The sequence below is a fragment of the Aspergillus versicolor genome (genome assembly GCF_001890125.1).
Source record: "Aspergillus versicolor CBS 583.65 unplaced genomic scaffold ASPVEscaffold_5, whole genome shotgun sequence".
Classification (NCBI taxonomy): domain Eukaryota; kingdom Fungi; phylum Ascomycota; class Eurotiomycetes; order Eurotiales; family Aspergillaceae; genus Aspergillus; species Aspergillus versicolor.
The window spans coordinates 358,237-372,735 of NW_024467528.1; the positions used below are offsets into that span (position 1 = coordinate 358,237).

The 14,499-nt window shown below is 50.6% G+C and overlaps 7 protein-coding genes across 7 annotated transcripts; 4 read left to right on the plus strand and 3 right to left on the minus strand.

The window, feature by feature from the left end:
- Nucleotides 1-986: 986 nt before the first annotated feature.
- ASPVEDRAFT_132281 (uncharacterized protein) lies at nucleotides 987-2,021 on the plus strand (the record flags this gene model as incomplete). The annotated part of the gene is made up of 1 exon (XM_040806905.1): nucleotides 987-2,021. The coding sequence occupies one exon, from the start codon at nucleotides 987-989 to the stop codon at nucleotides 2,019-2,021; it is 1,035 nt and encodes a 344-aa protein (XP_040667930.1).
- A 143-nt stretch (nucleotides 2,022-2,164) lies between these two features.
- On the plus strand, nucleotides 2,165-3,535 carry ASPVEDRAFT_41648 (2EXR domain-containing protein). The gene has a single exon (XM_040812397.1). The coding sequence runs from the start codon at nucleotides 2,316-2,318 to the stop codon at nucleotides 3,243-3,245; it is 930 nt and encodes a 309-aa protein (XP_040667931.1). The 5' UTR covers nucleotides 2,165-2,315; the 3' UTR covers nucleotides 3,246-3,535.
- A 98-nt stretch (nucleotides 3,536-3,633) lies between these two features.
- ASPVEDRAFT_41649 (uncharacterized protein) lies at nucleotides 3,634-5,874 on the plus strand. The gene has a single exon (XM_040812398.1). It carries the CDS (start codon nucleotides 3,777-3,779, stop codon nucleotides 5,700-5,702), a length of 1,926 nt encoding a protein of 641 aa, XP_040667932.1. The 5' UTR covers nucleotides 3,634-3,776; the 3' UTR covers nucleotides 5,703-5,874.
- Nucleotides 5,875-6,521: 647 nt separating this feature from the next.
- On the minus strand, nucleotides 6,522-7,447 carry ASPVEDRAFT_132994 (SDR family NAD(P)-dependent oxidoreductase; the record flags this gene model as incomplete). Its single annotated transcript, XM_040806984.1, has 3 exons — nucleotides 6,522-6,778; nucleotides 6,834-7,113; nucleotides 7,178-7,447. The coding sequence occupies 3 exons, from the start codon at nucleotides 7,445-7,447 to the stop codon at nucleotides 6,522-6,524; spliced, it is 807 nt and encodes a 268-aa protein (XP_040667933.1).
- Nucleotides 7,448-8,423: 976 nt separating this feature from the next.
- ASPVEDRAFT_41652 (uncharacterized protein) lies at nucleotides 8,424-9,017 on the plus strand. Its single transcript, XM_040812399.1, has one exon. The coding sequence runs from the start codon at nucleotides 8,603-8,605 to the stop codon at nucleotides 8,879-8,881; it is 279 nt and encodes a 92-aa protein (XP_040667934.1). The 5' UTR covers nucleotides 8,424-8,602; the 3' UTR covers nucleotides 8,882-9,017.
- Nucleotides 9,018-9,616: 599 nt separating this feature from the next.
- On the minus strand, nucleotides 9,617-11,665 carry ASPVEDRAFT_887901 (FHA domain-containing serine/threonine-protein kinase; the record flags this gene model as incomplete). The annotated part of the gene is made up of 6 exons (XM_040818420.1): nucleotides 9,617-10,352; nucleotides 10,405-10,698; nucleotides 10,748-10,794; nucleotides 10,841-11,113; nucleotides 11,174-11,459; nucleotides 11,508-11,665. The coding sequence occupies 6 exons, from the start codon at nucleotides 11,663-11,665 to the stop codon at nucleotides 9,617-9,619; spliced, it is 1,794 nt and encodes a 597-aa protein (XP_040667935.1).
- A 332-nt stretch (nucleotides 11,666-11,997) lies between these two features.
- ASPVEDRAFT_133206 (putative C2H2 finger and ankyrin domain protein) lies at nucleotides 11,998-13,978 on the minus strand (the record flags this gene model as incomplete). Its single annotated transcript, XM_040807006.1, has 2 exons — nucleotides 11,998-13,877; nucleotides 13,930-13,978. The coding sequence occupies 2 exons, from the start codon at nucleotides 13,976-13,978 to the stop codon at nucleotides 11,998-12,000; spliced, it is 1,929 nt and encodes a 642-aa protein (XP_040667936.1).
- Nucleotides 13,979-14,499: the final 521 nt, after the last annotated feature.

A 14,499-nucleotide genomic window follows, 5' to 3' on the forward strand; every position in this document is an offset into this window, starting at 1 on the left:
CGCCCAGTGCCCAGACAAGTCTTTGTGCAACCCAGCCACCGGGGTGTCTGAGACTGAGTTAGCGAGCATTCCGATGGTCGACCACCCTTGCTTATATCGATGCAGGTGCACTTGCGGAGGGTTCTCGGCGATTTCGATCTCGTGGTGGTGCTTGCATTATCTTGCAGATAGCACGGAATATCAGCACCATGCAAAATTCCTCCGAATTGCTGGCTGATCACCCAGATTCATCTTCCCACACTGCCTATATCCAACAAGGATATAAGCGCAACGCTACGCTGGGATAATCTGCCCAAACCTAGTCACAACCTTGGAACATCTCTCTCTCTCTCTCTTGTAAACCTTGCCACCTGCCCTTGAGGACCTGTCGTCCGATCTGAACGTCATCTAGGGACTGCCAACGACCTATCCAGGTACCGCAGGGCTAGGGCAGGGTTAGGCGTACCCTCGAAGCCTTCAGTTTCCTGGGAAGAGGGTCACCCAGCCACCCTTCCCCACTCCTAGATAGACAAAGATCGACGCAAAGAACGAGGAAGGGCGTATTTTCCGACGTGCATTGACAGATGCACGTCTTGTGATTTGACCTGCAGATTCGGCGATTTCTGATCCCTTGCGTTGCGTGCTGAGATTCTGGCCTTAGAGTGGTAGTGGTGGGGGAGGGGAGAAGAAAGGATCTCACCTTTACGTATGTCCTTCAATCCCTTCGGCTCGGATGTAACCCTTTTATCCTGGGACTGCCCATGACGAGCTGGGTGTGTCAAGCGACGTTGGCTTAGATCGTCGAGGTCAGGGATTATTGACCAAACCGGAAATATGATCAGAGGTAGGATAGGCGTAGTGGCTTATGGGGTTAGTGCTGATGGCTGACGGCTGACGGCTGACGGCCTCAGCTCAGCTGAAAGTTGGAGTATGGCGTGACGACTTGGAAGTTGCTTCAAAATCCTCAACTTATCCATTTCAACACTCTAACTGACATCTACTGCACCATGACATCCCTTGTCCTTGTTACCGGCGTCACAGGTCTAATCGGCTTCCGAGTGCTCCTCGAAACCCTCCGCAAAGGGTATACGGTGCGCTTCGCAGCACGCTCAGAGGAGAAAGCCCAAAAGGTCCTATCTCGCCCCGCCATCCAAGGACTCAACGCAGGAGACCGGCTCAGCTATGTCCTTATCCCCGACATCAGCGCTGAGAATGCCTACGATGAAGCCCTAAAGGGCGTGTCCTATGTACTACACGTCGGTACTCCGGTCCCAGTCCCGGGGTACGACCCCCTCACGCAAATTTACAATCCCACCGTCCAGAGTATCCCAAATCTACTAGGCTCAGCCCTCAAAACACCAACTCTGAAACGACTGGTAATCACCTCTTCCATCGTCGCCAACCTTGCGCCAAATCCTGACCCAGCCGTGACATCCACCGGCGCGACGCGCATCCCCATCACCGCCCCGCCAGAGACGATATCAAGCCCCTTCGAGGCCTACGTCTTGGGCAAGATAATCTCGCTCAATGCGACAGACGAATTCATCGCCAAAGAAAAGCCCCATTTCAGCATCGCGCATATCTTCCCGGGGTACGTCTTCGGCCGCAACGACCTCCTCGACGGCGAGGGAACTGAGCTTCTCTTCCAAAACAGCTCGAACGGGTACCTTCTCGGCAGCATTCTGGGTACAGAAATCGGCATGCCGATTCACGGGGGGTACGTGCATATCGACGACGTCGCCGACGTGCATCTCCGTGTTCTCGAGCTGGATCCCGCTGCTGATTCTGCGTGTGGAACCCCGCATTCGTTTGGTGCATGCACGACCCTTGAGGCGTTCAATACCTTTGATATTGTGGAGAAGGCGTTCCCCAAGGCAGTTGCTAATGGGACGTTCTCGCGGGGCGCGCTGCCTAAACTGCCCATCTCGTACGATTCGAGCGAGACGGAGAGGGTGCTTGGGATGAAATTCCGGTCGTTTGAGAGTGCGGTTGCGGATACTGCGGCGCAGTATTTGGAGAGTCGGGGATTGGAGGTGGCGTAGTAAGATGGGTGAATACATATGTAGATAGAGATAGTAAGTATCGTTCCAGTCACAACGGGGCGAATCTACTACAAGCTGATTGGCAGTATATATAGTAGAAATTGACCTAAATTTGTTTTGAGATTAAGTAGTGAAGTAGATCTACGCCTTTATAAATATACCTAAAATTTCTTCGTGAACTGCTCAGCTGCTGTCTGCCTGAATCATTATCAAATTAAAATATTACCATCAAGACCCAGACAGCCATTCTATCAGTTAATCCACTGCAGCAAGTCAACTTCCCACCTATACACCATGACCGAAACCACCCAATTCCACCAATTCCCCTACCTCCCTCCCGAGCTCCGCACCATGATATGGAAAGAAGCCCTCCCAAAACACGACACACCAGCGCTATACCCGTGGAAAACGGGATACTGGCAGCCACGCCCACTCCAGAAATCAGACGAAGCGTGGGGGCAGCACGAGGACGTGCATCTGTTTCTCGAGTTCCGGCATGACCTATTCGACCATGTCCAGGTTGATATTCCGTTGTTTTTCGTGAGCCAGGAGGCGCGCGAGCTTGCGTTGGCTTGGATACAGAAGCAGGGTATTCATATCCATACCCGTAGCCATATCCAAGGCCAGAGATATTTCAATCACAAGCAAAGAGATGGCAATGGCAATGACAATGACAATGGCTACATCTTCACCCGCCCTTTCAACTCCCTAACAGACGCACTGTACATCCCCGTGGACAAGATGGCAGATTTCTACAACGACCCCATCCACCGACTCACCGAGCCCGATCTGATAGGGCAGAAAGCCTGTGTCGCCCCTGATACTGCGCGGATTGCTTTTTCCGCCGACCTATTTCTATACGGAGATGTATCGACAATATCGGAGCTGCTGAAGTGGTATACTGTTTTGGACGTGCTGTTTGTGGTCGTGGATCCGCAGCCTTGCTGGGAGGATGCAGATGCAGATGCAAGTTCTGATTCTGGTATGCAGCAGGTCCAGGGGGAGCGATGGGAGGTTGAGGGTAAAGAGAAGAGGACGGGGATGACGTTTCTGTATAGTCATAAGCGGAAACGATTTGATCTGTGTGGTGGAGGTGAAGTCGTCGGTGATGAGGCATTGTATGAACGGATAGAAGAGGCAGCGAAATATCTCACTGGGATTGCTGCTAAAAAGAAGAACGGGAGATTCGAGATTCGGCCTGTTCTTGCTGCGAGGAGATTATAGAATCCATACATAAAAAGCTCACTTTGATAATTCTTCACCTGTTGTTGATGTTCACTTTTGTATATCCCCTGCAACTGCCAATCTCAGTCTTGGATTGCCTTCCATGCGTTAGTTGCTGTCGGTGCCTTTGGCAGAGCCATGACACATTGAATAGATGTCGTTGCTGTTACATGGAACAGAATTAGCTCCGAAGACCAACTGCTCCAACTATTATAGTTGTTCTCGCTTAGCTATCTTGGTTGTAGCAGCGTGAGGGGGTTCTGATTAGCGTGCCTGGCGATGCAGATCTGAGGCGATTCATGCAATTTAAGCGATCGAACTGCGGGGTTCAATACGACCCTCTGCGCTTGTTGCAACGCTCAGTAGCACTCCAGAGCATTAGTATTGCTACTCTTCTACACCGTGGCGCTGTAACGTGCTGTGGCTGCCTGGATATTTTGTCAACAACAGGCAAGGGGCGCCGCCTCCCCCAACAAACAAACGCGCCCATAAAAGCTTCGACAACCTTCAAGGGTTTCATCCTCAACCACCATGTTTTATCCCTACTACTGGACGTATCTCTGGGCAGCTCTTGTCAATGGCATTGACACCAGGGACCAGGGCCAACTCCCCGCAGTGTGGCCGCCACCTCAGGAAATCTCCTCGTCCGGCGCAGACATCTCGCTCAACGATAATGTCACCATTGTAACTGGCAATTTCACGGACTCTGCCACAATCGATGCTGTAAAGGCAATTGTGGACTCTGCTGGCGGCAATGCTGTTCTCTCGTCCGAGCCTACAGATAGTGGCACGCAGATTGTCGTTGGCACTGACAAGGTTGCTTCCGACGTCGCTGAGGCACTCACGGGTAAATCTGCAGAAGGCCTCGCTGCTGAAGGCTATGTCCTCGCATCGGGCAGCTATAAGGACCAGCCGAGCATTGTGCTCAATGGGATGGACACGCGTGGTACTTTCTACGCATCACAGACCCTTCGCCAACTTGTCAGCGATGACAATGTTCCAGGTGTGAAGGTGCGCGATTGGCCGCTCATGGAGATTCGAGGCTCGATCGAGGGGTTTTACGGCGTCCCCTGGTCTCATCAGGCACGTCTCGACCAGCTTGCTTTCTACGGGAAGCACAAGATGAACACCTATATCTATACGCCGAAAGATGATGTGCTCCTCCGCAACGAGTGGCGTACTCTTTATGGCGACGACGAAGTTTCCCAGCTCAAGGAGCTTGTCGACGGCGCAAACGAACACCACGTCGACTTCACTTACGCTCTTTCACCTGGCCTGGACCTCTGTTACTCATCTGATGACGACTTCAACGCTACTGCAACCAAGTTCAACCAGATCCGCGATCTCGGTGTCCACAGCTTCTATATTGCTCTCGACGATATCCCTCTAGAGTTCCACTGCGACTCGGACAGCGAGAAATGGGAAGAAACGGACGACTATCGCTGGATCGCTGACGCCCAAGCTTACTATCTGAACCGTGTCCAGAAGGAGTACATCGAGCCAAACAACCTCAAAGATCTCCAGACCGTTCCAACGAACTACGCCGGCAGCGCACCAGACCCTTATAAGGAAGAATTTGGCACCAAGCTGAATAAGAAAATTCGCGTCCAGTGGACCGGGGAAGGAGTCTTCAGTCCCAATGTGACTGTTGAGAGTGTATCACGCGCCGCCTCGACCTACGTTACCGACAACCTGTACATCTGGGATAACTTCCCCGTCAACGACGGCGATCGCAACCGCCTCTTCCTCAACCCGCTCACTGACCGTGACTCCGACCTCTACGAGCATCTTATAGGCTTCACCTCGAATCCGATGTCTCAGGCATACGCCTCGATGCTGTCTCTTGCCAACTACGCCGACTACACGTGGAACGGCCCGGCGTACAACGCCAACAAGTCAATGGATGCCGTTCTGTTGGAGCTCACAGGCACCGATAGAAGCGTCCACGAGGCAGTCCTCGCATTCACTGACCTTAACCAATACTGGCCATACCGCGAGCCTGCAGTCCATTCACCCCAGCTTAACAAGGACATTGAGGCTTTCTGGGCTGCCCGTAACGCTTCTACTAAAGCCCACTACAAGTATCGCAAAAACGACGGAACTGAAGCGCTACGCAGCCGCCTTGAACTTCTCACAACGCTCCCTGATGTTCTTCCCCGCATGGCCATGAAGGAGTTCGCCGAGGACGTGGCGCCCTGGTCGATCCTTGCGATGCAATGGGCGACTGCGTGCCAGCACTTGATTGCCATGCTAGATGCGCTTGATGCTGGCGACAAGAGCACAGCGGACAGCGAGTTCAAGACGGCGCAGACTTGGATCGAGAAGACCAAGGCCAAGACTGTTGACGATCGGAATAGTGATGGTGAGGATCTGCCGAACTCGATTACCCCGGTGACTGGTGAAGAGGCGTTTGGCGGGTTTGCCAACCGGACAATAGCTATCCATAACGATCAATAGACATACCCAGATTCTTGAGCAGAATGGGTATCACCGGATGCAGCATCGGTGTTAGGTAGAGATGTTGGTTGGCCAACTACATATACTTTAGCAGTAGTTTACAGCCTTTTTAGCGCTACGCCAAAGACACACAGGCTCAATTGAATGTGACTACTTAAAATACCCCCTTGAAAACTTTACTGTTTATTTCTAGACTATTCAACTATCTATGATATTCACGATGGCGGTTAGCAGTACGGACGAAGGTTGATCATGCTGTGGTTGACATAGCGGAACTCGCGTGCGTCTTCTTTCGAATCTCTAGGTGATTGGACCTGGGCTATAACGAGGGCCAGCGCTGCCATGAAGACATGCGTAACGCTGACCCCTGTTCCAATGCGTTTGCACCGGGTTAGGATCTTCCTTGTGGCGTTTTCCGAGAGAGGGAATGGGATTCGTTCTCTTCGTCCGGATGGAGAGGAAGAAGAACGCGAGGAGGGAAGGCTAAGTAGACGCTCGTGGTTATACAAAGCTGCATTCCGTGATTTTATATCATTGAAAAGGGGCTTGGGTTTCCATTTTATATCCGGAAATAGTGAAGATGGTTAGGGCCACTGTGGGGCTGCAGCCTGCTGTTGCCTGCGGATATGTGCCTGAGGCGCTCACCATATGAGATGAGTTGAACTACACGTTATTTAACACTTCAAAGATATAATCTAGTGAAATTTTCAGTCCGCTTATGGGTTAGAAGGCTGACTGTGCCCTAAGCCATTTCATTCCTGCTGACTGCAGACAGTCAGACTACAGGGATATGAATTGGAATAAAATCAGCTTAGAGCCCTAGCGAGCACAACTCAGAGTCGCACCCCCGTCGATAACAAACCCACAGCCCGTCACATAGCTGGACCGCGGACTGCAGAAGAAAATAACCGCATCAGCAACCTCCTCTGCTGTAGCCATTCGACTCAGCGGGACCAATTTCTGGACGTGCGCATCTACAGGAACACCACCCTCCTTGGCCCTGTCGACCATCGGAGTATCCGTCCACGCCGGACAGACGCAGTTTACTCTGATCCCATGCGGTGCATTATCCAGAGCTGCAGATCCAATCAACAAATCGCCCAGCACAATTAATTGGCGGAGTCCACTCACCCGCATTCTTCGCCAACCCTAGCACGGCATGCTTGGCCGTTGTATACTGGACCACGCCGGGCGTCGCCACGAGCGAAGCACCAGAGCCCAAGATGACAATTGACCCGCGCGATGAGCCTCGTCCGGACCCCGCGCTGCCATTCTGCTTAGGCTCCTGGTGTTTCATCACCGCTGAAACGGCGCGGGTTACCAGAAACGTCCCATCGACGTGGACCTTCAGGAAGCGCCGGAATTCCGCAATATCGGCCTCGGCGATGGCGCCGGGGGTTTCAACGCCGATCTGTATTGGAAAGTGGTCAGTCAGTCAGATTCAGCTTATTTGGACAAGGTTGAGGGTTTCCTACCCCTGCACAATTAACGCAGTAATCAATCCCCCCAAAGGCGGCCAGCATGTGCTCCGTCGCATCCTGTACGGAACTCTCGCTGGTCACGTCAATCTGCAGTGCTTCGACTTTGAAGTCCGCTGCAGTGGCCGCTGCTTTACATTCGACTGCAACCTGGGTTGCTGCAGAGAGACTCAGGTCGGCGACGAGAATACCGGCTGCACCGTCCTTTGCAAGTCCAATGCTGCACGCTCGTCCGATGCCGCTTCCTTGATAAAGTGAGCTAGGCATCTGGGGACCATCACGTTGGCTACTTACCACCACCGATAATGAAGGCGTAGCCGGAGATATCCATAACTGAGATGGTCTGTAGTAGTCGGAAATGGGGATTGTTGGAGCTGAAGACACAGCTTAAATAGCCCGAATCGTGTCCAGTATCGATTACAACGGGGGTAGAGTATTGACCTGCCACGACATGTTCACCACCTATCCTGCGAATCTGTTGGTTGGTTCTTGAATAACCTCGATGCAGGTGAGATTATTCTGGCGTTTCTCCAAAAATAGTGAGACTTTTTAAATGCCCCAAATGCACATATGTCAGAAATATTCACGACCTTAAGCACGTTAAACCTCTAGTTAAACATGCCCAGCCTAGCAATCTTCTTCACTGTACCAACCAGGCTTAATCGAAGATAACCTTATATGACAGCCAAGAAGCATTTGCTTCCTGACGTCAGCAAAGGCTTTCTATTCTCCTCCTTGCTCTGTCGATGAATTAATCATAAATACCCCGCGTTTGTACTGGCTTAGCAGACTGCCTAGCCAAGTTTCTGTGACATCCAGCATTTCATCATGTTATACGTAAGCGGGCGATGCTGCTTTAGACTATGGGGAATGGCATACATACACGTCGAATTCACGTACTCTATCCTGTAAGTAGAGGATTCTCCCAACATGCAAGGGAAAATGACCTTTTCATGCAGGGTGAGTTCGTAGTGGCGTGTTCCATTGATGTTTAGCTCTCAAGTTGATTATATGAAAGGCAACCTAATTGAATTCGATGGATTTCCAAATGCTTCCTGGATTAATGAATAAATATGATCACCAAACCATTGCACAAGATTGTGATGGGAAGTTCGCACCCGGGATGGTTATAGAATCCACCCGAACTATAGAATAATCAAAAATACCCCACTTAGTTAACCAGCATCGTAAGTTTATATATCTATACTCAACAGCATTTCCACAACCCTTTACACTATTCTATCGCTTCCCAAACCCTGCAGAAACAGGCATACATCCATCATGAGCCAGCCCAAACCCAACCCCATCATCCTCCCCAGGCAAAAAATCACCAACCAACCCTCCGAATCCTTCCCTACGCCCTCAAACGGCCACATAACATGGCGCACCCTCCTCTCAGCCCCCCAAACCCCAAGCAGCGACATGTGCGCCGGCCTCGCAGCCTGCCCGCCCCGCACCGGCTACCTGGCATGCCACCGTCACACACAAGCCGAGATCTACTACATCACGGCCGGGTCCGGAGTGGTTGTTATCGACGGGACTGAACATGTGGTTTCGAAGGGAGCAGTTGTGTTTATCCCCGGGGATGCAGAGCATGGGGTTAGGAATGAGGGAGAAGAGTCCTTGGAATGGTTTTATGTCTTTCCTACGGCGGGCTTTGGGGATGTGGTTTATCGATTTAGTCGGGAGACGAAGCTGTGATGTAATTCAGGGGCTTAGGTATATGATCTCGGTGCCTGTATAGTGGTGCGTAACATTACTAGTTCTCTACTGAAAGAACTCGAAGTATTATATAGTTATTAAAATGTTATACAGCTATAGTATACCTCATTACCAGCCTGGCGCCTTTATGAAATAAGTAATTTCCCTGACGTTTCTTCAATTAATGCGGGTAAAATTATTACCCAATGTTGGTTGCGTCAAGCAGTGCTCGTCCAGTCTATATACAGCTCCCTTGCTGCTATTGAAGTAGATGGATCCTAAACCTTCAAGGATGTCGATCCCCTTTTACGTTCATCATGTTCCGCTAAGTTCTCGTCCAGTGGGTAGCTGAAGGAGTAATGAATGGAGGGGCTCAACAGTGTAGGATGTAATAACAGCAGATGCGGTTAACTATTTAGTTGTCCCGAATAGATTATCCAGATAACAGGGAAGTATATGCATGAACTGACTCTCGCGTTTGAAGTATTTCGTGTCATCATTAAGAAAGAAAATAAGAACAAAATTAAATACTCAGACAACTCCATCGCCCAGTAAATGATGCAGTAGAACGAGAACCGCTCTTTGTTAATCGAAGACCCGTTGCCGTTTCCCATCATAGGCTGCGTTTCGAAAGCCTCCGCATCCGGCTCGTCCCTGTGAGAGCGCTTGTCCGTCACATATTGATGTTGTGATATTGCGTATCATGCTTTGCATATAAAGGATCTCTTGCATCCTCTATGAGCCTGGTGAACTCGGTGCGGTTAGAGTTGGTAAGGTCGCGTAATGGGTGACACTGACTTGGGAAGAAGTCACGGAATAGGCGTCTGCATTATTTGACGATACATTTAAATGGCTGTCAGTTGATGTGATATCCTTGCATGGGAGAAGATCTACATCTGGGCTTTCCGGGATATGGGTGAGTCCACTGCCCTGCCGGTCATCCGTTTCGGCAGTTGATAAAAGAGAAAAGCCCACCCACTGAGAACATGATTCCGGCTTGATATACGAATATTGGCTAAGACTATTAGACTCGAGATCCGAAGCGGATGGATTCTGGTTCGATTGGCTGGGACAGGCCTTGACATAAGATTCAAGCCCGACAATTCGGGGCTCTGTTGTGCTGCGGGGCTTCCAATCACGGATAGATCGTTCGTAAAGCGCGTCGAACTCCGACTTATGCGCAGGATTGGTGAACCACTCATGCTGGAGTGCCTGTTTTACATCCATACGCTTCGATGCATCGTGCTGCAAAAGTTGGAAGACAAAGTCCTGGGCACGCTGACCTACCTGACGTCGGTTCATTTTCCACTTCAGTTTTTCAATAGCCCTGGTGCGGTGAGAGTTCATCTTGCAGCCCTTTGGCGCATTATCGAAGAGAGGCTCCCCGGTGAGAACAACTGCTGTCAGGCAACCCAAAGACCAAAGATCTGCGGCTTTAGTATAGCCCCTGTCGCTTTGCATGACCACCTCTCTGCAGCTGTATTAGATCATCTGCGGATATTTTGGGGAATAGGCATACTAACGGAGCGCTGAATTCAAATGTCCCAACCATAGTCGACATTCGATTCGAAACCGGGTTGACTAAGGTGGCGCATCCGAAATCCGTAAGCACGACCCTACATCCGTCGGCACGAGAGGTCATGAGTATATTGTCAGGCTTCAGATCTCTGTGTACAATATTCCGGTCATGCAGGTAATCGAGAGCAATAACAATCTGGCGCACAATAACTGCGGCTTCTATGTCAGGTAGTCTCCCGCCCTTGTGCTGTATATAAGAGAAAAGATCCCCGCCGGTGAGAAGGTCCTGAATCATATATCTCCCTCCAGTAAGACAGAAGAACAATTTCTTGACAAGCCCAGACTCACATGGTATTCTCACTCTGGATAACCTTCTCGAGACCGATGATATTCGGCTACCGCTGGTTAGCTTGGAATCCCACCAAACAGACTGAGACTCACATGTTGCAGGTTTTCGAGTATCCCGGCCTCCCGGTGGTACTGCTCGAGCTTTTCTTGCACTTTCATCCCGACATAACTTACACTGATATTTTTATCGTACCCCTTCCCATGTTGCGCTTCCAGCTCCTTTGCCACACGCTTCTTGACAGCTCCAAGGTCGACAATTTTGCAAGCGAACTGCTGGTCAGTGCCTTTTTTGCAAGCCATATGGACCACCCCATAGGCACCAGAGCCTAGCTTGCGGTTTGTGACAACATATTCGCAATCGAACATCTGTAACGAAATCAAATTACTGAATGGTCATTCAAAGTATTCACCTGCTTGAATGCTTACCGCCATCTCCGATTCCTGCGTAGGGGTAAAGCTGCTGGTTTGTGGATGATCCACAGAGTCATATCTCAGAGAAACTCTCCCCGAGAGCTGAATTATATCGCCATCACTGAGTAGCAAGTTTCTCTGCCCATTTCCCATCCGGTGTTGGTTCCAGAGGCTGCCATTCATGGACATATCCTGGGCATATACCAACGGCGCCACTTCCCCTGGGTTGTCCTGATCGAATATAATGGTGTATATCCGCAAGTGTTTATTTGACACGACGGGATCATCTATGACATACTGGCTTGAGTTAGGTTAGCATGAGCACCGGCTGTTTGGTAGATGTCAATACCATGTCGCTGCGTCCCGGCCCACATAGATTTCCTGTCGACTATATATTTTCATGGGGTCTGATGATTCCTCCGTAACTGGATCCCATTTGCATATCGTGCCAACTAGTGAGCCTAGAAGGGATGAGAGCTGTGTTCTCGTCTGCGAGGCACCGGCCATGTGAGCTCATCAAGTAACAGTGAATTGGTATGAAGAATGAGAGGCAAGCCGGATTGAACCCCAATGCTGGAACCAATGAGTATAATTGAATTGACTGGCACCTAATGATGTGCTGGGGGTGTAGTTGAAGAGGGGAAGTGAAAGTTTGCCTGGAGAAGAGAGTAAATACAGAAAAAGGCGATGGCACTTGACTCAGTCCACCACCAGATCCATGGAAAGTGTGAACTGAAGTTTTGAGCTTTAAAAGACTCATTTCTTCTCAAGTCTATTAATCGTAACATAAGAGTAAGATATCGTTACAAAGCCGAGAGACATGCTAAGAAATCGTCGCTTTATCGATTCTGGCCCTGCTGCATTCTTCGAATGCGCTCTTCAGCCGCTCTTGCACGACGCTCCCTTTCCAATCGCATCCTCATTTCCGGTGTCATCCCGCGCATTTCTTCTTCTCTCTTTTCCTGCGCTGTCTTTTCTACACTTCCCACAGTCCGCCCGCCTTTCTTCGTCACCCGTGACGCTGAGGATGTCTCCTCCTCTTTTCGCAAGCGATCTATTTCGGCCTTTCGCCTGTTCGATTCTTCCTCTTCAGCGGTTTGTCGCTCTCTCTGTGATCGGCTGTCCGCTTCGGCCTTTGACACCGCTGATGGAACCTTTGCAGCTTCCCAATCCCACTTGGATTCGCCTAGTTCGTGGCGCGCCACGCGGAAGGCGTCACGAGTGGCCCGGTCCCCCGCAAGTTCAAACGGCGTTTTTCCTTCTCCATTAGCAGCGGTAGGGTCTGCATCGATCTTGGTAAGCAATGCCAGCACCATAGCAGCAGAATCGAGGTTGGAGGCGAGATGAAGAGGTGTGGGACATCGGAAATTTTGCTGGATGTCGGACGGTTGGAATGTAAAGGATGGGGGTAGGGAGTTCTTGGATAGGTATGAAATCAAGGCGGGAATTTTTGAGCGACGGATGAGCGCTTGTATTTGTGTAGTGTGCATGATTGCCTCTTCTTCCTCTTTCGACAACTTTGGCTTCTGTGGTTGCTGGGGACGTGGCGTCGAGGGCTTCGATGCTTGCTCTCGTTGTTTTGCCGCAGCCGCAGCGAGGGCAGCTTCATCAACCTGACTGACCTTCACACGAGTGAGTTCTTTGAAACATCTCATGAGCTCGCTCTGCGTTGCTCGTCGGGTACTGAACGGGAAGCCTCTCAACCTCGGATCGTTCTGCACCAGCACTCTTCCCTCATGTTGGCCAAACAAAATCCTGCGGTTGGTAGAGCCAGCAGCGCGAACAAATAGAAATTCTGCCTCATTGATCATCTGCCTCCAATCCTGCAGCAGCTCTCTGACTTCTTTCTCCAACTCAGCCTCGTTGTATCGTCGCAAGCTAGAACCGGCTGAGTGTGCAGCACCCTTTGATGCATCGTTAGCGGACTGAGATCCACCTTGCTTGCGTCTGGTTGTATATCGGTGGAATGTCTTGTGCGCAATTACGCGAGCCTGCCTTTCTTCAATACCACCTTGCTTTCGATGGATCTCAGGAGCTAAAGAAACCAGCATTGCTGCAAAGTGCCCACCTCCAATCATACACATGAAGATATGGGGGCTCGATGATTGTGGGTTTCCCTTGCTCTTCTGGGGATCGATTGGGTCAAGTTGCTTCTTCGTTAGGGATTCGGCAATATATCTAGGTTCCTCCTGTTCGGCATTCGTGAAAAGAGCGCGGTACACCCCAAGGGACGTATTCGATGGAATTGCGGGATTCGAAAACCATAACAGCGGGTTCTTGCCAGTGCTCCTCGGTGTTGAGTTTTCACCTCCTTCTTCAGCCGCCTGGGATATTTTCGCCTGCCGTTTCAGCAAGGCCATGAGTTGATCCCCCTCCTCTTCTTCCTCCTCTGACGACTCGGAGCCCGAGATCGACTCATCAAGCTCTCCGATTGCCTTGGTAAACTGAGCCTCATCCAAAACAGCATGTCCTCTGAGCTGCGCTCTAACGTTGTATTTATGGTGGTCTGATCTCACATGTTCGCGATGTTCCGGCGGGGTTGCGAAGGACACCTTGCAAACAGCACAACCTGTCGAGCTGGCGATCGCATATTCTTGCGCCTCATTCGAAGGGTCTTTCGGCGCGGGCTCGGTGGGCTCGGCGTTTTCCTTGACGGTTATGGGCTGGTCTTCGCCTTTGAGCGCGATCGATGCGAGGAGTTCCTGCGGGAGATTGTAGGCTTGAGGTGGGGTTAGTGAATTTTGAAAACTCGAAGAGTAAATGAAACTAACCATATAGCGGTCTCCTGAGAAGCTCCTCCACTCGGTTGTCGGCAGCCATCGCGACCGGCTGAGTTGAATGCGAGGAAGAAAAGCAGCGATGACGATGACGGAATTGGAGAATTGCCCCTCAGAAAGTCACCGCCCGATCAAGAAGACGTGGGGTCACTCTGACGGTCTTCTACAACTGACCTCTTGTCCAATTTATATCAGATTTATTTTATTGTGTCAAGTGTGAACTGCCGTTGACTCAGATCTCTCACTCTGACTCATCCACAGTCTACCAGGCTGTGTTTCAACTGCGCCACCCACAAACGCCTAAACGAAGATAAATGACTAACATTGCTCACTACTAAGAGTCATGATGTTCTCGAGGCTCCATAGAGTCTGGAGAACTGCCCGGGTGTTTGAAATGAATATACCCCTGTTGCCCAAGCTCAGAGACAGCCTCTGTGTCTCCACGGAGATTGATGCTTCGCGACAGCTACAGGTACTAGCCCTAACGCCAGGACTAAAACATCGTTGCACACTTCGTTGGTGGGACTCAGCAATAAGTAAAGCCTTATAACTCAAGGATATCCT